Source organism: Spea bombifrons, chromosome 13 (assembly GCF_027358695.1).
Source record: "Spea bombifrons isolate aSpeBom1 chromosome 13, aSpeBom1.2.pri, whole genome shotgun sequence".
Classification (NCBI taxonomy): Eukaryota; Metazoa; Chordata; class Amphibia; order Anura; family Pelobatidae; genus Spea; species Spea bombifrons.
In genome coordinates this window covers 12,650,486-12,678,216 of record NC_071099.1, presented here as the reverse complement: position 1 = coordinate 12,678,216, position 27,731 = coordinate 12,650,486, and the positions used below count along the sequence as shown (strand labels likewise).

Below are 27,731 nucleotides of genomic sequence, written 5' to 3'. Positions count from 1 at the left end.
TAAACACCTATCCATATGCCACAAATGCCTGCGGGTGGGCATTCCAGCGGCAGCCCCCATCATCAATCTAAGTACCATCAGATGGAGGGGTTAGGAGCTCTGACACTGATTTAAGCCACTGGACCCGAAACTGTTCGTACGGTCCGAGGCTGAAGTACAATCACGAGACTAGGATGTCTACAACATAAAGGGATTAAGGAAACCAAAAGAGGGACGTTTATTTCAAAGGAGGCGAAATTTAGAACAAGAGGCCGTTATCTAAAACTAGGTTTAGATGGAATGTAAGAAGGTGGTAGATAATTGGAACAGCCTCCCAGCAGAAGTGGTAGGGGGTAAAACAGGGAAGGGGATTGAAACACCTGTCATCTGTGGATTTCTGGTGGTGGTTCGAGATGACAGAACCCTGAGGTCCTTCACAATACATCTTCGGTTCGCTGCTGTTTAACCGCAATCCGAAACTCCACTTCATATACATGCAGACGACTCTCACATTTCTACTGACAGCTGAGCAGCGACAATATTGTGTCTGACGGTGGGGTTAATTACAAGGGCAGAAACAACATAAAAAACTGTTTAATGAGGGCAAAGTATGACATTGTGCCAATACGCAGTTGGGAGGGTGCGAGAATAAATATAAGGAACAGACAGAGGAAGGCGTTTTGTGTGGAGGGCAAATGCTTTTTTAAGTTTGTATTGAAAGCTTTTAATATTTTTAATATTATTTACAAATAAAAAAAAATATTGTTGAAGAAGAGTCGATCACCACGAGAAGAACATTTCTGAAAAAGTCCCAAGGAACAGATAAGGAAATGTGGTTCTTCTACTACCGCGATGACCATACCTGAGAACTTGCCCCGGAGTCTCAGGGTTTGCCCCGGAGTCTCAGATTGAAGGGGCAGATTCTCTGGGTCACGCAGTCTGGATCTGACTCCTTCCTATTTTATCATCGCTGGGGTCATATATAAGACTCCCAGTTGGTGCTTTTGCTCCCAGTATGTTATGGTTGATATCCCTGCTTGAATGCAGGTTAAGTCATAAGTTTCCATTAGGACCAGTAATAAGACCCCTAAGGAAATTCTTAAATACATTTTCATCTGAATTTTATTTTTTCTTCATCCATGTGACAATTGCAATATTAATAAAGTAAAAAAACTACAGGCTTTATCCTGCAGGATACTTCTAAATCTAGATTAAACTGATTTCCCTCTGAAAGCGATCGATTTTTGCCCGCAGGTTAATATTGAACGTTGCCTCGTAATTGTTGTTTTTGGGGGGGGTATCCATTTTCACATCAGGAGTGAAACTTTTGGGTCTATGACGAGCCGGGGTTACAATGTATAGACGTGTCTTGTATTTTCTCACACTATGTGACAGCACCTATTCTGGGCTACAGACAAATAAGCTGTCATCGCGTTGGCGTGTTATGAGAAGATGAGAAGGTTCCCCATGATCCATCAAGGAAAAGAGCTTAAGGTCTCGATTAGCCCTGCTTGAATACAGGTGACGTCCTTCGGAATATCTTTAGCTCCTATCAAGTCATCGTCTCCAGAAGCATTAAAAAAAAAAAGCAAAAAATATACAAAAAAAGTACAAATTATAGTTGGCGCTGTTGGCGAGGCACTGCGAGAAAGTCTTTATGATGGGCTATTAAAGTCAGTGTTTGGAAGGTGTCATTGGGATAAGATTCGGTTGGAGGTGACGAGAAGACAGGTTGGTGGGTTAAAGATGGTGAGGATCCATCCTTGTGTGCATCGTCTGCATCGTAGTCCAAGAAGGGCAGTTTCCCGTGGCATCTTAGAGTCACTATTTCAGTGACATCTGTCATGTTATTTCCACCAGATAATCCCATGGTTTAGAAAAAAAGATTACCATAGCATGGAGCTATATCAGAGATGTTGTCTATCCCTTCCATACCGACAAACATCGTCCATGTTCCTCCCACCGCAGTGTGCGGCAGGAAAAATATATCAAGGGGCAACGCGCGGCTCCGACACCCAGAATACAATGACCGTATATATATATATATATACATGACCAATCGAATGTTTGGGGTCACTTTTAATGGAATTTCTTCAAAGGCGAACAGAGGTCCTTTATCACTCCCATCACTCCTGTGTTCCAATGGTCCTTTATCACTCCCATCACTCCTATTACTCCCATCACTCCTGTGTTCCAATGGTCCTTTATCACTCCCATCATTCCTATTACTCCCATCACTCCTGTGTTCCAATGGCACGTTGTGTTCGCTGATCCAAGTTTAAGTGTAAAGGATAATTGATGGTTAGAAACCCTTTTGTAATTATGTTACAGACAGAAATGTCCTTGTTTTCCATGAAAACAGCTCAGTGAACGGGACAGGCCTGAAAATCAGACGTGACCGAGGACCGAGTGACTTTTGAGATCTTGCAGCAACTGTGAGAACGGGCATAGTCGATGGGCCGCGTGGCTCTTTTCTGCGGCGTCTCTTGGTCGGCGGCACCTGGCGGCTCAGCGGTTCATGTGGTTTTCCAGAGAATGCGGCCGCAGGAATCCTCCCGTCGCTGGCGTCTCGCACGTTATTTTAAAAGCCACGATGACAGAGCTCTGTTTTGTGGGATTTTTTCTAGTCTGCCGAGGAATCTTTTATTTCTTTCCATCACTAAATATCTTTGTCTGTTCTCCCCAACGTTCTGTCTCATTCTCTCTTTTCTCCACTTTTCCTTTTCCCCCCTTTTTCTCCTTTCCGTGTTTTCTCTTTCTCCCTCCCTCCCTCCCTCTCTGATATAAACAATCGTTGTTGACCTTTTAGTCCGCACTCCATGCTCAGCCTTTCCCCATCCGCTGCCCTCCCCTGTTATATAACATTGATACAGATTTAACTCCAGTGAATCCCTCGGATTAATTCCCCGGGATGCTATCACGCAGGGGACAGATCAATCTGGGTGGGATACGAGGATGGATTCCATCGCCCATTATGTACCCCCGCTGTCCGCAGTGACATGCCCCATTAGGAAGGGGTAACTTTGTAACACTTTGCCTATATTTACTTTTATGGTGGCAACAAATGTGCGTATTTGTATATGACACGAGAGACCCCTTTAAACTTTCATGGTATCCCCCCTTGCAAATGCATTGGAGATCCTGCAGATTCCCCCCCCCATATGCATTTGCCCCTTTGCCCCAGCCCTTTCCCCAGCTATTTGCCACGGAGGAGGTGTCTTTAGCTGAACATATGTAATGTCACGTGATATATGTTCCTCCAGGCAGCTCCAGCACTGGCTCGGTGCATCTCTCCTGGGAGGGAGACTAAAAAGCCCCCCCCCCGTGTGCTTTCCTGCCATTGATTGGCTGATTCAAGAAGCCAATCAATGGCGAGGACCTTAGAAGAAACAGTAAGTTGCAGCTGATAGAGTCCTTCTGGGAGTGCTTTCTGCAAATTCCCCAGAGCTGCAGCTTCTACCTAAGCCAAGTGGTTTCTTCTTTAGTGGGGCTGTCACGGAAAGTAAACTGTCCCTTTAAATTCCCGATGCAGCAATATATTAGAAGGAACCGTAGATAAATAAGCGGCTGTCCAGAAGAGCTTACAATCGAAACATGGGATGGGCAATGCAAAGGGGGAGGAATAAGTGGGAATGTAGTGTGTAATGTTAGCATGGTTATTACTCTATCGTATTTTTTTCTTGCTAGACTTCCCATTGTGTTGATAAATATGCATAATGCTAATTAGGAGGCCAGCACTCTGCTAATGAGAATCACTTTTTTTCTTCATTTCCACGTCTCAGAAGTAAAACCCATATGTTACCCGCTGCTGGTATAGAGCGCGCGGCGTGCAGAGAAAGCTGCGCAGGCACGGGATACAATCAGGTGTCAGGAACAAGGAAAAACACAGAGACTGTTCCATTTAGATCCCAGACACATTTAAAGGGACGGCGACGATTTATGATAAACCTTATATGGATGGGTTGGCGTTTTTGACGGGTTAACCCTTGATATCTGTGATAAAGTGCTCCTCTACTGAGCAAATAAATACATTTCTGGTGCCTTTGAACCCTCGTGCAGGTATAACTGGTCTGAACAAGGACGAAAAAAAATGACAATATTCTGCAATGGAAAACGTGAGATTCTAATAGAAGATTCTGCTAGCCGCGGCGGCCGGCGTTCCCGGCAGGTATAGATCAGCGAGTATAACGCAGCAGTATTTATGCTTCACTTCGGGACGTGTGAACATGAATTCCAATGATTCACAATTTCCACACCTGCGCATGCTGTGAATCTTAAACAGCGAGACGGAGGGGAGACGCGGGAAATGGGAGACGGGAGGGCGGAAGACAAAACGAGACGGCAAAACAGAAGACAGACTGTATTTAAAGGGGCAGTGGACCTGTTTTTTTTTACTATTAGAGCAATATGATTAAGGGACCTTTACTCCCATTAAAAGAAGCCGAGCGTGTAGGATCCGGACGCTGTTGGCTCCTGCATGGTCGGCGACCGACTCAACATAACAAACCATGAAGGATGACATGAGCATTGATAGGTTAGGACAGCAGGTCCAGGAAGGCGGCATTCCCACATTGCAAAACTCGCTTAGGCGATCAGCCCCACCCCCCTGTGTATTGATGCTCAACGGGGCAGTTATAAGGGAGATCTCTGATCCACCCAACTGGCGCATTTACATACCTCCCATCTTCTGAGTCGAGGCGACGGGGGTCTAACGAAGGTCCGTTTCTAATTCATAAACGTTGCTAAAATAAAGAATTTGGGATCGACTTTAAAATTCATTCACTTATAATTTGCACAAAACTTTTTACTGGGTGTTTTCTCAAGAGAATTTGCAAAAAAATAAGAAATATTAAAAAAAAGGATACATTTTACCCCAAACAATTTATCCATGAATTAGTATATATCAGTTATTCCCACTAATTGGGGTAAAAAAAAATATAGACACAAAAAACGTGGTAAATTTTAACACTCGCCATTAAAAATATAGTTAGATTCTGCCAGGTCCATGTACTAGAGTTTGTAGAATCTGCAAAAAATAATAAAAAAAAACCTAGGAAAATTGCTGTGTAAAATCAAGGAGAAAACCAGGGTGTTTGATTAAAAGACCTATTATTAGTAACATAATTGTACAAGCCGTGAAAAAAGACTTAAATATTCTGGGCCAAGAGAAGCGCACATGCCGGGGGGGGATAATTAGTACTTTTTAAAGAAGGGAAATCCTGTGTTAAAAGAAACTTTAGATTTTTGAAGCCGGTGGAAAGAATTTATTCCTGAAAAAATAAAAAATAAATAAAAAAAGAATAAATAAAATAAAATAATAAAAATAAATAAAGAACAAATAAAATAAAATAATAAAAAATAAATAAAGAATAAATACAATAAAATAATAATAAATAAATAAATGAAACGTTTTTCTAGGCTTTTGGATGAATACCTGAAAATGATCGTTCTCGGCAGGTCATAACGCCTTAAAAACATATATAACTGCTGCCATTATCTAGAGATGTCACGATAACTTAGTAAAACGTTATTGTTTCCAGGCTGAAATGGGAAAAGCGGCAGATAAAATCTCTTTTTTCTTTTTTTTGATAATAGTGCTTTTCGATCAAGGCATCGGAGGGTTAAATGGCGACAGACATTAACCATTTTTTATTCTCTTTCTTTTTAAGCCATTAATGTTGGCTTTTGCCTCCAGAAAAGAAACTTCAGATTTAGAACGAGGGCGGACAGCCTGCAAATGGAAAAATGAAAAATGCATGCGCTGGATGGGGGGGGCAGTAGGAATATAGCGGATTCCAGTCTTTTTTGTCAGGGAAAGGTATGGGGGGGGATAGTATGAATGAGGATGCTGGGAGTTGTAGCTAAATCACATAAAAGATTGGATTAAGGAAGTAGAATGCGGGGATGATGGTGTATGGGGTGTGAAGTAGGATGGGGGTGATAAGGGTATAATGGCGTATCGGGGAGGAAGTAGGATGCGGGGTACAGTGAGTAACATAGAGGTGGCTTCGCTCACAGTACTGTTGCAATATCCCGTTGAGCTCAGTGACTATACGGCTCACTCCTGGGAACTCATTATGGGATATTAAGCCTCCGGACATCACTAAATTAATAAGGATCTTTAGACTTGCTCCGCATTAACCCTTTGGTGAAAAACGGTTTGCGGATGCAACCACTTCTTGATGGTCTCATCCACCTGCTTAACAAATACTGTTATTATGGGGTTAAGCAGTTTGGTTTAGTGCAAATTATGCTGCGAATAATGGGAGTCAGGCTGCCGGAGAATTCCCTCCCCCTCGCTCGCTGCGTGTCGGTAAGAAAGGGAGATATGTACCCCGGAGTGTTACTGTGTTTCAAGCAGCTTCTCATATCTAGAGACTACGGTCTTCTATGCTGAAGAAGGCGGATGGGAGGCTTTGGTTGCCCCTCTTCGTTGAAAGAGTTAATAGTGTCAAAGACCAGGTCCGACCCACCCTCTGCAGAGCTCCGACGGGCGGCCGCGCGGCAGTTAAATCCTACCTTCCTTTTAATCTCAGTCCCATCTGTTTTGGTTTAATATGAAAAATTAATCAGATGAAGAGGTAGAGAGTTTTCAGAGACCCTGCCAACGTATAATTCATCTGCAGCAGATCGGCCGGGAAGAGGGTCTTAGCTCCGCCGTGGTCTCCCGCTGTGGCGTTAGCGTGACCCTTTTAAATCAGGAAGCCGGGAACGTATATATTTTTTTAATCACCCATCACACGCGTCAGTATCCTCAGTCCACAGGTACTGACGCACGCAGAGCTGTTTTAGTGATAATATCGGCACTTTTAAAAACATATTATTATTACGTATTATTATTATTATTTTTTTGTTATTATTATTTATTATTACTGTTTTCTTTTTATTTATTCTTATTATTATTCATTATTATTACTATTTTCTTTTTATTTATTCTTCTTCTTCTTATTTGTTATTATTATTATTTCTTTTTAAGTATCACTTAAATTACTGAAAATAAACTCGTTTTTGATATCACAAAAAATTCCGTATGTTTTATTTTTTAATAATATATTTCACGCCCACTGATGGGCATTCCGGGCACTCATCCATAGACTACTTGTGGAATCACACGTTGGGAGCCCAGCATGCAGACAGCGTCTATAAAATCCCCCAATTCGTGACATTGCATGATGGTTATATGCCGTGTCCAGACCATACATGACATTGCCATCTGCTGCACGGCACTCACCGCTATTAGCTTTCTTTCTTTCTTTCTTTCTATCAGCATCCTAATGCTGCATTTAAAAAAAAAAATCCGGATATTTTGTGATTTTCCCTCGTTTCTAAGCCCACCAGGGAAATTTTTAAGCAATTATCCAAAGACGTTATTTAGTTGCCGACATTTCTTTCTTGGTCTGTTAAGGGCAGAATGGAGATCCGTGGATGTAACATTATATGGGTCATATTCTGCCCAAATAACAGTTGGCATGTTTATGCATGTCTATACTTATTATACGTATTATCTGATGGGGGTTTCTGATAAGAAAAGATCATTTTGAACAATACATTTTATTTAAGGCTAAAAAGTGTTTTTCAGGGATAAACAAAAACCAGGGACAAAGTACCCTCTCTGAGTTGAAAACATGCTGGGGGGAAAATGGCGGATACTCCAAAGTGTCTTCAATGGATGTGGTTTGCGATGAAGGACTATCCTGATTAGATCTTGACTGATAGCAAGTAACGATCGTGTAAGATTCCTTCATAACTGGAGCAGGACTCAGGAGGAAGGATGGTTGTTCAGGAGATGATGTGTGACATCTACTCCCAACCGCAATGTGATTAGAGGTGACAAAAACTATAGGCTGTCTGCCAAATAGTTTTCGGTAACAGTTGCGCTTCATGATGTTACCCTGACACACGTTATAATGTTACATGTGCCCTCCTGCTCTATGCAGATGGTCGGCGCACTTGAATGTCTGATTCCGTGCGGGTTCCATATATCAAACAATTTGAGATTCACCGTAAATGTATAACGCATATCCTCTACGCACTTAGCAGGCGGAAAACTAATTAACTTTGGGTTGTTTTCCAACAATGCGCTAATCAAATCATCTTGTAGTTTCCTTGCCCTTGGGAGAGGCAGGAACTATCTGATATTCCACCTGATTTGGACCACCAGACTGCATGAGCATGCTAGGAGTCGGGACCACTTGGCTTTAAAAAAATCGAATTAGTTTATTGGATCTGTGTCCAACACGCATAGGCACAAGGGTTCTAGTTGAGTTGGATAAATATTATAAACGATGATGATGATGAAACATCAGAAGGTCCATTCAAAAAAGGGCTTCAGCTCGACAAACACCGTAGAAGTCAATTAATCTCAAAAGGGCCACTCAGCCTGAGTGCAGAATAAATGGACCCCACAATCAAGCCAGCTCATTATTCAACTCGACTGCAGTCAAGTTGAATTCTACAGTAGTTGATACCAACTCAACAGTCACTTGCAATGTTCCCCTCGACGCTACTCAACTCAATGGCAACTTGAATTTTTGGTAGTAGCCGCTTTTTGAGTTGCGTTACCTCCTTTTTATTTATCGAACATCTAAAATGGCGACTCTTCACTATAAATGGTCCGATCCGGGCTGAGGGCTGCAGGGCTCCTTCGTTCAGATTCTAATTTAGCCCACCCAAACAATATTTAGGAGGCTTTGCGCGTTAATAGTAAGTAGGATTCCTTTGTGTCTGCTGAGTTTATCAGATAAAAGAGTCAGGAAAGGCAGCTGTGAAGCCATGTCTTCAGCGCACAGGCGGCGGCGGAGACCTGTCCCCGGGGAGCTGTCTCCAGGTTTCTTATTAGCTTGATTAATGCAGCTTTCTACTCGTAAGCGGGTATAGAGAGAGCAGGGAAGGTACTCGCGTGGATACTTTCACGGCGGAGCTGGGTCCCCTGACTGTGTGTAAAATCACAACAGATCTTGTTAGTCTCTTCTTCTGTTTGTATGTGTATGTTGGGATTGTTAATAAGAATGTCTTATGTATCATACGATGGGTTAATTGTGTACCAGATATGGCAATTTGAAGGCTAATTTTTAAAATATCTTGGATTTCAAAAGGTTGGCTTTATCATATGACACACTCCACATACAAACACTTCTACAGTATCCATAAAACATGCATGCTAAGCAAGTGTGATATGTTATTACCACAATGGGCAAGACATGGCTTCTCGTATGAAACAGGAGACCAGGCGTTAACGCGCAACCAAATGGATACATGGCGAATATCAGTAATGAGAACTTAGGGTGAGTTGAACTCATTGTGTCAGTCAGGGATGTGCTATCTAGGGGTAAGCGCTGCTATTAATAAGCAAAGAGAATGAAGGAGACATTTTAGATGTTAGAGAGAAACACTGCAGAACCAGCAACAGTGAAAACTGGTTCTAAGGTGTCTTATTACATCATGCTGTGACTCAACACTTAGGCTCCACCCCCACAGTAGACTGGAAAATGAGTCCTTCTATTTGAATTGTGAAAATGTGACATCATGGGAAATAACCCACGAGACAACTGGAGAAAAATAAGCATCTAATGTTTCTTTTAAATGTATCTGTCTTGTATCTGAAAAAATAACGTGGAGGTATATGGTTCCAAAGAAATGAAATCGGGATGTATATTGCTTTAATATCCCTTTAGATGGTCGTATTCGTGATTAGTATCCATGAGATGTTGATTAAAAGAATTGCATCTGATTTTTCAGCCTGTTTCACATCTTAGAGTGCAAACGATATTGTTACATTACATTCAATAACTCTACATTGGAATGAATAGTTCCGCGCAAAGAGTATAAATTGGAATGTTCGGCGAAGGGAATCGTCAAATTACAGGGATATCAGACACACAGACGTGGCTGGGTAACTTCGCTATTTTTGGATTTGAAAATATTATCAACCTGGATGGCGAGAAGGTGAAGGAATCTGCTGTCTGGTGACAGGTGCTTTCATGCGTTATTAGATTAGACATGAGACTTTGTGTCACATACGATTTCAAAAAGATAGAAAAAAAAAATTCAAATCCAGCTCAAGAGGATCAAGTTTCAAAAGTCATTGCTTATTTATACATAGCAATGCAGTTCTATTAGGTGCGACACGTGATGGTCCAGCTCAAACCTATCATTAACCTTTTTTGCCTTCTTCAGGCACCTGCATGCGTTGTCTCATTGACGTGGTCCCAGTGAAGAACGAAGAAGGAGAAGTCATCATGTTCATCTTGAATTTTGAGGACCTTGCGTTACTTTTGGCCAGAAAAGCCAATAGGACGCTTCATCAGAGGCTGACACGGGCTGCCTTCAATTCGGGTGAGTCTTGTCATCTATCTGGATTCTAGGAATTGTACTATTTAATATTTAATATGTAAGAAATACCAATTGGAACTATGGAAGCCCAAACTATGGAGGCTCATCTGTCATGGGGATCCATGGTGCTGTTTATGGTTTAAGGAACAATTTTTGTTCAATGGCCATTTCCGTGCATAGATTTGGAGAAAATCTAAATATCTAAAACTCATTGTAAAGCAGCCATCACACCCCCACCAGGTTTATTCATTAAAGTCCAAGCCATCTGTTATAGAGCTAACCCGAGCGACCCAATGGAACCTAACATGATCTTCTTGTGATTGAACATTTGAGTTTCTCGTTGAGTTGTGTAGTCTATGCGTGGTTATCCATTGATCAAGATCCATGACATGGTTGAGAGGGAGGTATCATTCATTGTGTTCTTTATGTTTATTGGCTTCTGGTGAAACGTTCATCATCATTTTCACTCGCTTTTTCCAGCGGAGAGGTCAAAAATGAAGCCGGGTTTCTTAAACTCTACCTCGGAGTCTGACCTCATGAAGTACCGGACCATTAGCCAGATCCCACAATTCACATTGAATTTTGTGGAGTTTAACTTAGAGAAACATCGTTCTGCCTCCACCACCGAGATCGAAATTGTGGCCCCGAGCAACGCTTTCGAGAGGACGCAGAATGTCACAGAGAAGGTGACTCAGGTAAGCATGTCCTCACCTGCTGCATCTGTAGACACATCCACTGCTGGAGACACCGTTGGTGAAAAATGCATTAATAATAAACCTAATCGATCAGTATAATCATTCACTTTTAGTATTAATCATCCCTGATGAATCTTTGAAAGTTTTTGAAAACTCCATAGCCTACGCCCCTGTCCTGCCAGATAAAGTGAATATCTTGGGTGTCCCGATGAAGGTTCTTTGCCCAGAAGTGAGCTGAGAAAGCGAATGACACGGTGGGGGTGACAGACACCAAAAAGTATTGATTCCCGATACATGCAGCGTAGCGATCAACTAACTTCACGTGAAAGAGAAATCAATTTGTGGGTCCTGAGTGTTACAGCCAGAGGATTGGGTTGATCCTCTAGGTCTTCTGTTTGGTGGGATTTCTCTGGATCAAACTCAGCTCAGATCCCCAGTTTCTCCAGCAGCACTGGGTTTCTGTCATATATTCACAGATGGCTCGCCCATTAGCACAGGTAGGGAGAAGAGGACGTGTAACATGACCCTCCCTCTCTCATCCGAGGAGATCCTGAAAACCTAATGTTGTGGGAACTTGAAGACCAACATTTAGAATTACCTTTCGTACTTTAGGCATAGAGACAAAAATAACATTAAGACGGTAAATTCCTTAGTCCTTGAATATGTTATAATTATTTTCAGGGTGACCCAATTTTATTTTTAAAAAAATGCATGATTTTTTTGTTTCCTCATAGCACCCCCCCCAATTTTTTTTTTTTTTATAAGGATTGCTTTTGTTTTAATACTAAATTAGGGTTCTCCCTATACCTTCATACTAGCCGCCTGTAATTTTAAATTACAATAGCTCCCTCTGGTGATTATTTCCTGAACTACACTCCATGTATTCGTCCTGCCACAATGGTCATCGTTAAGTAGAGTCAGCAATTAAATCACTCGTGGGGTCATTTCTACTCATATCATCATTAGTGCTCCTCTTGGGGACCCCCTCATGTCAGATCGCTCGGAAGCAATTTTACGATGGCAAGGTGGCCGTTATGTATAAAATTTACATATATATGTCTTTTATTTTAAATATAGCTGTTTATACAATTGCTTCAATTTACACAATATGTAGTTAACCAGTTTAATGGATTAGAGAAAAATCAATAGTGATTTCATCTCGTATTTTGAGTCACTTGAGGAAATGTTCTTCTCTTACTCAATGAGTGCAACAAGTACAGGGCTGGCATCACTCAGGAGGCAAGACCAGCCTCAGTGGTCTCTATCCAACCCTGTCGAGCAAACACTCACCAAAAGGACAGCATTGAAAGCTCTTAAAAGAGGACAAAAAGGATCCAGTTGCTGTGCAAATGCATCCAGAAGCATTGTTACTCTAAGCACCCTAGTGGTAATAACTGGAACTGCAATTAACACACATGAAAAGGCTTCAGGCAGTGGCCCAAAATCTTTAATTAAGAACGTCACACGGAATAAACGGACGCCGACCCCTCTTGTCAGCCGTCCCCTGGTTATCGGATGTAGTTTGGGATAGGGAAAGTATGCCAGCTATTACACCCTTCACGAAAGAAAGGTTTGTGTGAATATAGGTACAGCAGAGTTAATTGCAGCAGAGAGGACAGAGGGTTGGAATTGCAGCGCGAAGTCAAACTGTTAGGAGGAATGCGTCACGTAAGGCAGAGCTGTGAGTGTGACTCTGAGTTTCACCAAGCACGGGCAGCATGAGCATGAAGAAGCAGCTGAAACCGGTAGGTATGGCAAGGATAGAGGGTTAATTGAGGCTGTGATGGGGTAATAGTGTAACTGCTACATATATAAACTATTTAGAGTCGTTAGTAGTCTCTTTGTTTGTCACACAAAGATCCTGTCCACCCCTGATGGTCCACCACATCCCAGAACTTACTCTAGTGGTTCGGTGTCCTCAGAGTGGACAACCTCTTGCTACATTGTAATTTGCCCAAAGGTCAATGAAGCTGGGCGGTGGTCCCTCGTCACTGTGCTGGGACTCTGGAGGCTCATCTGATTATTTTTTTTCCTCCTTTTAATTTATGCCTGGGTGAATTTGACAGCAGAGCTCGATCGAGCTGGTAGGAGGGGTTCCCACATGAGCTCTGCTTAGGGACATGTTATAAAACTATATAAATTATTGTCGCTTCCCCGGTGTGATCACCCATCTTCTTCGTCCTCCGAGCCTCTCATCTATAGCTGTGTAAGCTGAAGACCTACCATAGCTGAGGCTGCTGAGGTAGGTGCTGATGGGCTAACCTTGTCCTTAAATCTCCTTTTTTTTTAATTAGCGACCAAATAAAAGGGTATAGGGGACCTGAAAATTCCACCAGTCCTACCAGATCGTCCGTGATTAATCTTATGGGTTCTGTTTTACCTTGTGGGGCTTTTTTATATTCATGTCTAAACTCTGTATTCCAAGAATATTTTACTTCTGTGACACGGAGACCGACACGAATCATTCTGTACAAAGTCCTGATACTGTATCGAACCTGAGAGTTCTTTTTGGGGGGGATTCTGCTGTTATAAGAATTGTGAGCAGTACATTTTTAGGAGAAGACCAACATTGGAGCCTTAATGTCCTGTATAGTTAAAGTTGTCTTATTTAGGGACGTGGTTCGATTAAGTCATCGATTGGGATAAAGAAATCACTGATTCTTCTACCTGCATCCACACGAGGAGACTTGAACATCTACATTGGTAGAATTCCTCAAGAATGAGAAACGTCTGTTTAAATATATAATATTATATATAAATAACTAAACTTTAGTAAAAATTTGATCAAATCAAATTAGTTTTTTCCCTTTAAAACATCTCGGGAAAGCTTGTTTATGAATAGTAAGCAACAACTGCAAAAAGATTTATGGTGCGGTAGGAAAAAAAAAACAATAAAACAAATATGTTTCTCTAATGAATTTCAGTCCAAACATGGTAAAAATCCAGCTAATCGTTCCAGCCAGAGACGAAATGCTGTGTGGTTAGGGAGACTCGTTGGATGAAGAAGAGACACAAAGACGATATTATCCTAAATTACCCAGATGCAAATTTTTTGTGATTTTTTTTAAAAAATACTTTCAATGAGTTTTATTTGGTACTTTAAGGGATCTACATTAACGCCTTGAACCAGAACAGTTGAGCAATATAATAATATCATTATAGAATGTTGGAAATTGGAATGGAGCTTACATGTTACCATACATGATGCAGTAATATACGATAAAACATTTTATTGGGTTCCTAACGACACCGCTCATTAAAGGATGTTTAACTCCTTATGGTGCCTTGCCATTGCCAAGGTTGAATAGGGTTAAATGGTGGCTTCAGGCTTGGCTCTTCTGCCTGGCTGGTCTATCTCGTACTACCCACTGGCGGCCCTCATTGATTGGGTTTAATTAGCATGCGCTTGCCTTTCCACTGCCCTTTGCCGACTTGTGCACCGTGTCCTTTGGAATTAACATCTCCCTGCCGCAGTGTCACAGGAGGCGACAGATGGCAGTCTTTGCCCCCACAAAAATGCCCCTTTTAGGAATGGCCTCTCCAAAAGTCTATACCAAGAAATGGAAATGTGATTGTTTCTTTTTTGGTCCTTCAAAAGCATTCATGAAGTATTTAAAAGGAAAATTAAGGAGTTTACACCCAAAATCAACCATCAGACTTTATGTGGCCCCTTAGGGCCATCCAGCATAAATATAATTCCTTAAAGATCTGTAATGAGAGACTCTACTATGTTTTATAGGTCATAGAAGAAGAAAGGGGAAACTATAGCTATAAAGGGAAGCAATTAAGAGGGAACAGAGGTATGGAAAGTGGAGAAGCAGACAGGGGATGTTAAAGGAGAGAGGAGCCTGCTAGGAATTGTTCTGAAGATGTTAGAGATGAGATCTGGTAGATGAGGTCTCATCAGTGGACTTTACACCAGAAGAAGATTGCAAATATGATTCCAAGGATGGGAGCTGTCGGGTGTCACTCACAGTCTTTTTCAATTCCCTTTTACCATCCGTAGGTTCTTTCCCTGGGGGCAGACGTTTTGCCAGAGTACAAACTGCAGGCCCCGCGGATTCACCGATGGACCATCCTCCATTACAGCCCTTTCAAAGCGGTGTGGGACTGGCTGATCCTGCTGCTTGTCATCTACACCGCGATTTTCACCCCCTACTCTGCCGCCTTCCTTCTGAACGATCAGGAGGAGGAGAGAAACTGGGCGTGCGGCTACTCTTGCAACCCGCTCAACATCGTGGACCTGATTGTGGATATCATGTTCATCGTAGACATTATTATTAACTTCCGTACCACCTACGTCAACATGAACGATGAGGTGGTCAGCCACCCAGCCAAGATCGCCATCCACTACTTCAAAGGCTGGTTCCTTATAGATATAGTGGCGGCTATCCCCTTTGACTTACTTGTCTACAGGACAGGATCAGATGAGGTAAGATACCTTGGCTAATTGTCTTCCATCCCGCAGCACTAATGTTTTATTTTGTGCTTTAGAAATTTTTTTGGTTTTCACCCCAAAGTACAGTTTTCCATTAAAATAAAGTCGCCAATAATGCTGTCAGACATCGATATAGATATAACGTTACAAAAACATGTAACAGAGGGGAGCTAACATGTTCTACCTTGCAGACCACCACGTTGATTGGGCTCCTCAAGACGGCGCGGTTGCTGCGCTTGGTTCGTGTGGCAAGGAAGCTAGACCGGTATTCTGAGTACGGGGCGGCTGTGTTATTCCTCCTCATGTGCACCTTTGCTCTCATCGCTCATTGGCTGGCCTGTATCTGGTACGCCATTGGCAACGTTGAGCGTCCATACATGGAACACAAGATCGGCTGGCTGGACAATCTGGCCAATCAGATCGGAAAGAGTTATAACGACACCGACCAGGCTTCTGGACCTTCCATCAAAGACAAGTACGTGACTGCACTCTACTTCACCTTCAGCAGTCTGACCAGCGTGGGGTTTGGGAATGTCTCACCCAACACCAACTCGGAGAAGATCTTCTCCATCTGCGTCATGCTGATTGGATGTGAGTATTTTGGAATTGACTACTCAACGCAAAGATAAACTAGGTTCCGGCCTTGTTCCGCAACTGACCGGTATACCAAAGCCTACAGCTGCCCAAACATTCCCAAGAACGAGAGAACATACATATAGCTGCCGGTTAGAATTGAATTCATGAGGATTTTCCAGTCAAGGGGAAAGAACCGTATTTAAGTGCCCCAACTGTGTTATCCGAAAGTTTTAACGTAAATGGATGCTTTCCGTACTACATTGTCTAAGGGGGCTGGTTACATTCCGACGTATCAGGTCAACAGTAATCTTTCCTACTTCTTTTTCTGTTTCCTATGATTTGTGACATTCATATCTATCTCTAATTATGTTACTTGGAGGGGCAGTCATCTGTAGATGGTGTCGGGAATCCACCATATGCCCACAAATTGCAATTTCTTGGTGTTGCTATTATTTTTTACATTTATTGGTCTCCTTCATTCCCACTCTCAGCTCTCATGTACGCCAGCATCTTCGGGAATGTCTCCGCTATCATCCAGCGACTGTACTCGGGCACGGCACGTTACCATACCCAGATGTTACGGGTCAAGGAGTTCATTCGCTTTCACCAGATTCCGAACCCTCTGAGACAACGTCTTGAAGAATACTTCCAGCACGCCTGGTCATACACCAATGGCATTGACATGAACGCGGTAAGTGCCACCTGCCAGTTGGTAAATGGTTACATTATAGCAAAACAACAAAAAAATAATCGGCCATAAGCAAATATTATAAATGAAACAAAAATTGAAGTACTAAATGAATTACAATTACAATGAAACACGGGGCCAACCTATGACAGCCGTCAGTCAGCGTCCCAAATACAATAAAAGGTGATGCGTGCCTTTAAGGAATGAAGCTCCAGGATTTGACGGCATTTCCCCAAGTGCCGTGTTGTAAAGACCTTTTATTGAAGTCTATGCAGGGTGTGCTGAGCCGGCACAGCCTCCATGGCATAAATAGGCGGGTTGGGAGATTAAAGATCTCACTTGTAGCCAGCCTATTGGGCAACATGACACTGGTGTGCTTGATTACCCAAGAGGCTTAGTCGACCTAAGCGGGGGTACGTCACTGGCAGTATTTATTAATTAATGTGCTTACAGTTTCCCTTTCCAACTTTTACTGATAATTAACCATATTTTAGAGATAAATCAGCATTTGCTGCCTTTTGTTGGATTTTTGATGGGGGTTGTTTGCATTTAGAATATCTCAGTAAGTTTAAAGGAGGAAGACCGGAAGATATATTTTCTTAGTTTCAAATGCAGTGTCGTCGACAGTGATGCAGTGAAGGATGTGGTAGGCAGTCATGTGAGATGGCGGCTACATTACAAACTCAAACACCACACTGAGCGGATTCTTTATGGCGATGCTAATAAAGTCCAGCATATGCAAATGAAGTCCCTTTTCCCATAAATCACTGGATCCTTCTGAGATAGTCTTGTTTATCACAGGATGATAAAAATGACTTATGTTTGGTTAGTAGATTGAGTCAAGGTAACTAAATCTAAATACACGCAAAAAGCCACTACATAGAAATGACTCGTCAGAGTTTTATAAAGCAAAGATCACTTCACTTATTACAATCCAAATTAATACGCAAGGAATTCAACTCCCAGAGCAAAAAGGAAAAAAAACAATTGCTACCTGCACACATCCTAATCATTCATTGTCTAATAAAATCAAAGTAAACAGCTTGTTGACTCAACCAAAAGTCACTGGCACCACAGAAGCTCATTGTTATTACAAAACACACATAAATAAAAAAAGAAAACCCCCAATTACGGTACTTTATAGACCGTGGTAGTGTTGGGATCAGGATATCTAGGCTTTTATGAAGGGCCCTGTAGAATATTGATCTTGTTCTGAGCTGTTAAAAAATGCACATAATGGGCCGATCACCCCCAAACTACTCATTTAGCGATTAACGCCATTCCCCACTGGCCCACTTAGCCCTCTTAATAATGAAACATCTGGTCTACAGAGCAAGGAGCATGAATGTTTCATACCAACAGCAAACTGCAGACCATATCAGCAAGTTATTATATACTACCTTGTTATATAATGTATATTATAAAGACATTTTATCACTGAATTTTAATATATAACATTACAACATGTAATCAGCTTACATTATTTTAAAAATGTATTTAAAATCCACACTATTTCTCACAGCTCTGTCATATACGGGAAGCAAGGATGGCAAAACTATATATTATTAGCTTAACTGAATATAAGAAGAGCCCTGCTCATTGGAGCTCACCTGCCCCGTGTCTCATTCACAATGCGTCGGGGGTCATTGTAATCATTAATATATCTTGGAATGGTGTTTGTGTGTGTGCGTATTATAGCATAGAAGTCACTATTTGTATGACATAATCAAAAGGAGTCAACTAGTCGGTAACCAGTGTAAAATCCTGCATTCTAGACTGGAATTGGGTGAGAATTTCCCAATTTTATGTGTGAGTGGGAATTCTGTGTCTCCAAGTAGTTAGTGTGTGTAATTGTGTGTACATGTTTTTTAAGGTTTTTTGGGGTTTCTACACAATTGTGTAGCAGTAACTTTTGCAAATCCCACATTCTACGGATCATAATTATTTAGTATGTATCCCTGTCAGTCTTTGGGAAGAATGATTGGTTTTAGAAACTAGGATTGTGTTTATGAATAAATAATGTATTGGTAATAGAAACAATATTATTTAGATATACACTGTATCAATAAGTCAGAGTCTACTCGCGGGAACGCTGTCTGTGTTACCAGCAAGTTACATAATTAAATCATTAAAGCTAAAGCTACGTTCTCAAATGCATTAATTCAGGTTAAATTATTTGAACCCCGAGGTTTGCTGGTGACATCATACATGAAATTACATATGACATCATCAATGGCATACTAATGTCTTAACACACAATATCACATATTACATCATCAATTGCATGCAAATGATCTCATCACTGCCACTGCCTCATTATAAATATTAGCGGAATAAATTGCACGTCTAGTGACATCATCAGATATATGGAATCCTAAATCTGCCTGAGGACATTAAGAAATGCCCACATACATATATCTCACGAACGTCGAGGTATTGTAGGAATACAGGCTGTGTGATAGAGTCTTGTGTGAGTGTCGTAGAATTAGTCTATTGCTTGTAGAAGATCTGTGTCTGTCCCGTCTGTATGAATAGCATCTCAGAACTGGAATTCGGGTCAGAATCATGATATATCATTTAATTCAAAATCATGGGCTGCTTTTTTCTAAAAATTCTGCTTTTATTTGAAGGAATCATGTCTTGTGTGCCCGGAATCAATTCCCTGTCTGTGTAAGAACATTTCAGAACCCATAAAATATGTGTAAGGGGTTTGCGTGGCTCCATAAACCGAATCTGTGTGTATCTTCTGTGTTGCATGAACCTTGTCTTGGTGGGGGAAAAAATGTCTATTTTCGTCTTGTCTATCACTGTTACAATTGTGTATTAAAGCTGTGTGTGTGTTACGGTAGAGGAAGTGTTAATCGTGTGCGGACGTGAATAAATTCCATTTTTCATGTGATTTTGTCTTCATATGTTCATTTGAATCTACGCAGGTTCCGTGGTGCTCCATTGTGGTGGGAAGGTGTTGAATATTGTACTTTCTGTGGGATTACGTGCACCCCTTATGGTTTCTCTTCCCTTTAAAAGGCTAATATGCAACCAGCTGCTGGATCTCAAGCCAAGATCATCTGCCAGGCAAGGGCACAGGCCTTCCACCCTGCTCCACGTGACCCGGCGGGTAGACTCACACTAGCACATCAGGTCTGATGGCCCAAACATGCTTACAAATTAACATAGAGACATATAATGAAGAAGTTGGAATGAGAACTGAATAGTGGGTGGTCTACAAAAACTGGTGTATAAGCAGGAAAGATTCCCCATGTGACCCCTAAACATCTGGCCAGGGGGACAAAGTGTAGTCGCTTGGACAAGTCAATCAGACGTCCGGAGATAGGAATGATGGCTCCATGAGACATCATGAGATAACCCAGCAGATATCTCAGTCCGTTGGGTGTTCCTTTTAACCTATACATTGGACCCGCCAATTTAAAGCTACATTAATTACTAGATATTAGAACTGTATCAGCAGCAACATTCCATTGGTTGCTATAGCGATAAAATCACTTTTCCACCCTTGTACCAGAGCCATTTTTTTATACATAACCCCCAAAGCTTTTTGGAGTTGGGTATTACATCCGTGTTTCTAGATTAAACTCATTGAATATAATATTTGTTTTTACATTGCTGAAATGTTAAGAAATTGTTTGGCCGTACCATAATTTCAAGGTGCTGTTCCACCTACTTTTCTAATTAAATACAACATTCCAGACAAACCTTTCCCCATAGTAATTCTTTAAGCATTTCAAGTTTGCGTTGATCACATTTTTGGGAGGAAACACTTAATTGTCACATAACAGAAAAACAGTCACTGATTGGTTACCCATAAAAACTGAAAAAAAAGCTTCTTAAATATTTTATTTATGTGGAACGGCACCTGTAAGTATAAAGCGTAGTTTGTGATTTTTCTACACTATTTTCTATGACATACACAATAAAGGACTGGGAAGGAATATGTATGTAAAATACATGTCTGTGTGCATAATAATAAAAATAATAATTTGCTATTTTTGGGGGCTTTTCTCCCTGTGAGACTCAGTGTATCCGTGTATATGTGTGTACATGTGAATGTTTAAGCCAGTATGATTTATAACAACTTCTGGATTCTATAGAACAATAATGCTAAAACTTAGAAGACAAAAGACGCACAATAACGAACATGATTTTGAGAGATTTTTCCCCCAAATAAAATCATATGTTCTTGTTAATGAGCATGTTACTAGAGCTCAGAGCAACTCTAGAGCACTGGGAGGGATGTTAATTGGGTTTGGAGGCGATCGTTCTCCGCCAAGGTGCTTATAGCTCTACTGGGTGGACCGAATGGCAACTGGAATTTGCTGGGGCATCCTTGGACCCTTCATCCAGTTCACGCTATATCCTAGGGGTGCCATGGCAAGCAGACGCCCTAGCCAATCCACATCGCCAACCCATGCATGGCTGTCATATCATTCTTATAGGAGAATATTGTGTGTTTCTTACAATGTTGCTTGGAGTTTTATTTCATATAACACTCAACATTTTGGGGCAGATTGAGAACTTTACAGGTTAGATTATTACACGTATTACATTAAATTTTTTTTAAAAAAACCCTAATGTTTTTAGCAGTTTTCCCCCAAAATTCCTGGGGCATTCACACTTAACTATAAAATCCCTCTGACAAGAGAGCTTAGCTTTCAACTAAGAGCATGATGGAAACATGAGAGTTTTGTTAAGTGCAAAATAGAACTGGCCTGAGAAGAAGCGATGTGATAGAACACCGTATCTTCACTTCTACTTTCTTTAAACCAAAGTATTTCTCTAAATTCATCTTTCCTGGGTGAGAACTCAAAAAAAAAAAACAAAGATTTATACAAGAAATAAAAAATGTCTTGATTCTGTTTTTTAACACTTAATAAAAATGGCCAAAATACAAGCCTAGATCTGTCTCAGACACTCAATGGGATAGCAGGATAATATGTTACAATAAACACCAGCACGTTAGCTCATAGCAGGTACATTCTGTCCTTCCTATCCTATTAATATGTGTCCAACCACACACTGATTCTTGATCACACAATATTATATAGAAAAAAAGGGTGGCAGCGATTGTATTCGATGTAGTCAACACTTTGAGGTCATGCAAGAAGGACTTCTTTTCTGATATATATGTTTTCTTCTCTTTCCTTCCATCACCCTCCATCCTAAACCCACTTGCTCCTTCTTTCTCTGTATTCCTTTCCTTGATTTTATTCCTCCCCCACGCCATGCCTTTTTTTTTATCCAGGTGTTGAAAGGCTTTCCAGAGTGCCTCCAAGCGGACATCTGCCTCCACCTCAACCGCACGCTGCTTCAAAACTGTAAAGCCTTCCGTGGTGCCACCAAAGGCTGCTTGCGGGCTCTAGCGATGAAATTCAAGACCACCCACGCCCCTCCAGGGGACACGTTGGTTCACTACGGAGACGTGCTGACCACCCTCTACTTCATCTCTCGCGGTTCTATAGAGATCCTCAGGGACGACATTGTGGTAGCCATTCTGGGTAATAAGGAGAATGGTTACCATGTTTCTCTACTTATGACCATGTGTGACTCTGAAGTGTACTAATGGAGAAATGGAGAAAACCAGAAAGTTGAGCTGTTTGTCTCGCTCTTCTTCTCCTAGCCAAAATATAACTTTGCCCCCTCACATTATACATCCTGAAATGTGACTGCCCTCTAGATCAACAAAAACATTTGCCAGCTCCAAGGCTTGGTGTCCTACAGGTCTGCTTCCAATAACACATATGGTCGGTTGCCCCATTTGGTACCCTACAGGTCTCTTTGGTTAATATACATGGTTGGCCGTTCCCACATTTTCTCCATATCTCAGATACCCAAACTTCAAAATGAGTATGTAGAGTAAGGTCTTTAACACTGGCTTATCTTTTCCCAGGAAAGAATGATATTTTTGGAGAGCCAATCAGTCTATATGCTCGTCCCGGGAAATCGAATGCAGATGTGAGGGCGTTAACATACTGTGATCTGCACAAAATCCAGAGAGAGGACCTTCTTGAGGTCCTGGACATGTATCCAACCTTCTCAGACTCCTTCTGGAGCAACCTGGAGATCACCTTTAACCTTAGAGATGTGAGTAGGTTACACAGAGGAGAGTTGAAGAGAATTAGCATCTGGACGGATAAAAAGTTGTAGTGTTGAACATATAAAGGTCTAAAGCTCCATGAAGGAAAACCGTCCAATCCTCTCTAGAACCCAAGATGTTATAGAAGCTTTGCTTCAACAAACGTTATACACAGCTAAAAGCCTGTCCTTTGGGGAGCCGTGTGAGATGCTGAGTTTTTTCTTGGTTCTTTGAGAGTCTTGGAACGTATAGAGTTGTCGAGAAACAAACTCTACATTTTAAGTTTGTGGAGGAACTAATGTAGACATTGAAAAAAAAAGAAAGAGAAAAAAATAATAAGCTGTGTGGCAAAACGCCGTCAGAAATGGATTGTTTCTTTTCTTTCCCCATACCAGGCAGACAGTATCCCCCGATCCCCCTCAAGTGAAGATTACAACGGTAGCTACCGTAAGACCAGGAGATGCAAGCAACCAAACCGGCGCCGCAGGAAACATGGCAAGTATCAATTGTGCCAAGGACCCACGTCATGCCATACTTAGCTTAAGAACCCAATACAAATGCACATGCATAGTTAGAATGCATGATAAGCTTAAAACTGAAAATTACATTTCCTTTAATGTATCTATTTTATTTATTCTTGTTCTCCACTCTATACTTTCTTCCCAGATGGTCTGGATGATGGCAATTCAGATACCGAGCAGCATCATTTGTTTTCGGATCTCACCAGCCTCCAGCATCCCCTAAGTCACGAACAGTGGGACGAGATGGGCAGCAGCACCACTCCCTGCTCCCAGACAAGCGATGACGAGACCAAGCCTCTCAATTCGGCACGAGCCGACAGAATGCCACCTGCAGACAAGCAGGAATTCATCCCTGCCGTGGTGAACTTGGTCACAGCCAACATCAGCAGCAGGGAAGGTGGCAGGAAGGTGCTGGAGACCGTGGAGACGTTTTCAGGTGGGTGCTGCACGGCCATGGAAAGACATTTAGGTTCCAAAGAATTTAGACAGAACATCTGCTTTTAAAGTAAATCGTTTTTAATTCTTGCCTCTTAAAACTTTGCTTTTCTCCCCATTACATAATGCGATATTCATCGTCTACTTATAGCCATAACATTGAGTTTAAGAAAGCCTTGCCTTTGGTTCCACAGCTAAATGGTTAAAAGGCTTCTTATACTAGGGTTGATTTTATTGGGGGAAGCTTTTCTCCATTGTCCTACTGCCCATTTTATTTTCCATCAGCATCACCCCTCGAAGTTCCCAACTTGTTCAGCTTTTGGGATGAACATCGTGCGTCTGTGTGTCCTGAACCATCGCGGCACATTTCATTGGTGCACAACTCTATGGATCCCCCTCTCAGCCCCGACGACCGACCAGGAGAGGTGGAATCGCGTCTGGAACTCCTCCAAAATCAGCTAGACAGGTGAGTAAAATGGGTTGTCCTTGACATTTTAAAGGTCCCCAGAGAATTTTGGAGATAAAAAATACAAGACGAATGAAACTTAGAAAAATGTCTGGTTTCTTTGCAGACTGGAGACCAGAATGTCCTCTGACATCAACATAATCTTACAGCTGTTGCAAAGGCAGCTTTCTCAGATACCTCCCGCATACAGCCCCATTTCACCCAGCTCGCACACCTTGGGGCTTTACCACACGGCTTCAAAGAGCCTGGAGCCCATACAGAGTAACCCATCCTTACCCACGGACTCCCCTGAATCTCTTCTTCAGGTCAGTAGACACATTGTTTGTAATTCTTGGGTGGCTGATTTCTGTAAGCTGATAAGCGTGCAATAACGCTGAATAATAATAAATTAATATCATAATATAATATATATTAATATCATCATATTCTGGAACCTGCTCCATGAAAGCTAAAATATCCCCAAGTAAGTATGCAAGATGATCATCTTCATGAGTTTCTGATACTGATTTTTCTGTCTTTCAGAGCCCTGGACTGACCGATTACAATGACTTAGAGCCTCTGAACCTTAAATCCAGTGTTTTAAACCTCAATGTTGTCCCTCAGGAGCCAATGAGCCGCAACATAGCCCCCAGACTTCCGCTGGTCCACAACGGCCCACCTTCTGACACCCACTCCAATACAATCCTTGGAGGCTTCCGATTCCCATCCCTTCCAGAGCACCTAGAGTGCCCTTCTCCTCCGGACCAGGAATTTCAAAGACACCTTTCAGACCCAGGTCTACCGGGAAGTTAGGGTCACCATGAAGAGGCAGATGAAGGAACTCTTTTGGTCCCAGCTTTGGAATGGGAGGAAGGGAGTCTGAGCATGATACACTCCTTCCTACTGTCTATGCATAGAATAGATTACTTGTGGGTTGTGGTTCTTCTGCGAGGAGAAGGGAGATGATGAAGCATAGCTCTTCATCTTCGAAAAGGGCACAACTTCTTGAGTACCTCTCGAAAAAAAAAACAAGGTTTGCCCTCTGGAAGGTTTGTCTTCTTCACTCCAATATATTACCTGCCCTAGTAGGTTCTTCCTCTACAGGAACAGACTCATTTTCACTTTTCTTGCACTGGGACGCAGCTGACACTCTAAGACCTCAAGAGAAGTCTCTGGGTTCTCTTTTCTGAGGAGGTCCATGATGAGAAATTGGTTGCGGAAACCGGATTCATAGAAATAATCCAGAGACCGTAAAAGACTGCAGGTTTCAGGACACCTACGTTATCTGAGCTTCCGTTGTGGCACGCAAAATTACCGTGTGCAATAAGCTTCCAATATAAACTGTGCTGCTTCAGGTGGACACCACGGGGAACCAGCTTATTGAAAATTAAACTCTATAAGAGTGTTTTGAAAGCGAGTAAAGCTCACCCCCTATACTCAAAATGTTAAAAAAGAAAAGAAGAATAACAAAATGTTTATAGAACAAGTAAAATAATAATATTAATAGCCGAATAAAAATATTTTTATTGTATTAGCGGAAGGAGAAAGAAAATGTTTAATCCAAAATTTCACCTCTCTTCTCTCTCCATGTTGCATTTTTACCCCGGCGCAAAATATGCAAATCACCTGCTTAGTAACGTGTTTATGATACCACTTCCCAGCCACGTGTAACGCCATAAAGAGGTGCCAGGCGCGAGGAGATTTATAAACGCTAGAGGATGTTTGCATACCGAGCCCCCCAAAAAATAAAAGAAAATGGTTAAAAAGAAAAAAAAACTATAACTGCTTTATTCAGAGATTTTTTTTATAATATATTGCCTGACCCAGAAGTTAATTGGCACAAAATTAATTGTTAAATGTATAAATATATAGAAATATATTAAAAGAAAAAAATAGAAAAAATATATCAGTTTTATAACAGTACGGATCATTTTGTTTTCGCGTTACCTCTGCTGTTGTCATCAAATGTTCTGCAAATACCAAAGGACGGTGATCCACGGAAGGTATATACGAGGGTGACATTTCTAAACAGAAAAAAAAAAAACAGCTTGTTAACATATAATGCATTTTATATTGGAACAGAGGGGGTTCTAGGAAAACTAGTAAACAAAATAGAAATTAAGACATATTAAGCAAAAATGATTAAAACAGTGCAATTATTTATTCCTCAATAGTTTTAAACATATTAAAGCAACGGTACAAAGGATTTTAAGAAGCTTTTTCTGCTGCTATGGCCACAAAATGTATTTATGGTATATTATTGGGGTTTTTTTTTCTTCCTGTTGCATTTATTATATTGGGGGGGTAATTAAAGGTTAAAAAACAAACCTTTAATTAATACATTAAATTGCGGTCAAAGAAAATCATGAATAAATAGAAATAAATCTATTTATTGGCCAGTTAGAGCCCCACGCCTACCAACTCTGTTTAAAGTAGTAAAGCCGTGTAGAGTATGCCAGGAAGAATAAATGGTTTCCACGACTACCGACACATGAAATTAACTGGAAACATTACTCTATAATTAACCTTTGATGTTTTATATATCCCTACATTGGCTGACATCAGGAGTGTTCTGGTTAATATAGGCTCGTAGCCACAGCGGCCCTCGGCTAAGAGGTTGGTTACGGAGTCTCCATAGGATGGACAAACTGTCGGCCGACATATGACCTGAACGCTCATTAGGAAAAACTGTGAACGTTTTTATTATGGAGTTTTAGAGAATGATATAAAAACTTAAATAAACTTTCATTTTGCCAGCTGCTCTCTCTATTGTTTTCTTTATCAGTTCGGAGAATTATTAAAATCCCTGAGCTTTAAAATTCCAGTGTATAGAAATTGCAACAATTTTAATGACCAAAAAGGGGCACTTTTGCCTTAGGGGCGTGGTTAGGTGTGGCTGTGGGCTGGGCTTTCCCAAGACTTTTTATGTACATTTGGGACCTATCGTTAGCTAAATGAGGCGTTTAATTTATTATTTATAGAGTTTTTATTATTGGGGCATTTAGGCCTGTAGAACCCTGTGATGCCCTCATACTCAGGGGAGAAAAGAGGGACATGGAGATTTGGGGCCCAGAGAGGGACTGGCCTCCAAAACAGAGACACTTTGGGACTATAACTCATTGACACAACACCGAACACAACCTGATTAGGGCTGCCATTTTTTAAAGAAAAAAAACACCAGCTGCAGCATGGCTTCTAAAATATTACTATTGGCTAATTTTTACTGGCCAGCTTTACCCCAGATACAATAATTTGTTACCATTATTAGTGATAAGGAGCCAACAGTCTACACGGCACTTTACAGTTAGGGGTTTCTTTGTATTAAGGGCAATTCATGGGCACGTGAACGTGGGGCAACCTCCGCCAAATGCCTCTAATTTCCATGGCGCCCGAACCCGAAGAGCACCTCGAACACGTCACACGCAAGCGCGCGATTTGTGTTCCAAGCCTCCTTTCGGTTACACGCCCATTTCTCCCACCTATTAACCAGATCGAGCGCAAAAACATCCCGGCACGAAAGTGAGGTTTGAG

General features: G+C 41.4%; 1 protein-coding gene and 1 long non-coding RNA gene across 2 annotated transcripts in view; one reads left to right on the top strand and one right to left on the bottom strand.

Moving 5' to 3' along the window:
• KCNH6 (potassium voltage-gated channel subfamily H member 6) overlaps nt 1–25,013 on the top strand; it is a 36,862-nt gene extending 11,849 nt beyond the window's left edge. Inside the window, exons 3-14 of the mRNA XM_053453372.1 lie at nt 10,156–10,314; nt 10,792–11,006; nt 15,013–15,438; nt 15,636–16,035; nt 16,512–16,711; nt 21,969–22,221; nt 22,614–22,807; nt 23,195–23,294; nt 23,466–23,756; nt 24,041–24,221; nt 24,328–24,526; nt 24,744–25,013. Coding sequence (XP_053309347.1) covers nt 10,156–10,314; nt 10,792–11,006; nt 15,013–15,438; nt 15,636–16,035; nt 16,512–16,711; nt 21,969–22,221; nt 22,614–22,807; nt 23,195–23,294; nt 23,466–23,756; nt 24,041–24,221; nt 24,328–24,526; nt 24,744–25,013 — 2,888 coding nt within the window. The remainder of the gene's footprint in view (nt 1–10,155; nt 10,315–10,791; nt 11,007–15,012; nt 15,439–15,635; nt 16,036–16,511; nt 16,712–21,968; nt 22,222–22,613; nt 22,808–23,194; nt 23,295–23,465; nt 23,757–24,040; nt 24,222–24,327; nt 24,527–24,743) is intronic.
• LOC128471432 (uncharacterized) lies at nt 4,953–27,621 on the bottom strand. The gene is made up of 3 exons (XR_008346109.1): nt 27,460–27,621; nt 26,148–26,224; nt 4,953–5,005 (listed from the first exon to the last, which is right to left on the bottom strand). It is a non-coding gene; the product is annotated as an uncharacterized LOC128471432 (long non-coding RNA).
• Between the last annotated feature and the right edge of the window lie 110 nt (nt 27,622–27,731).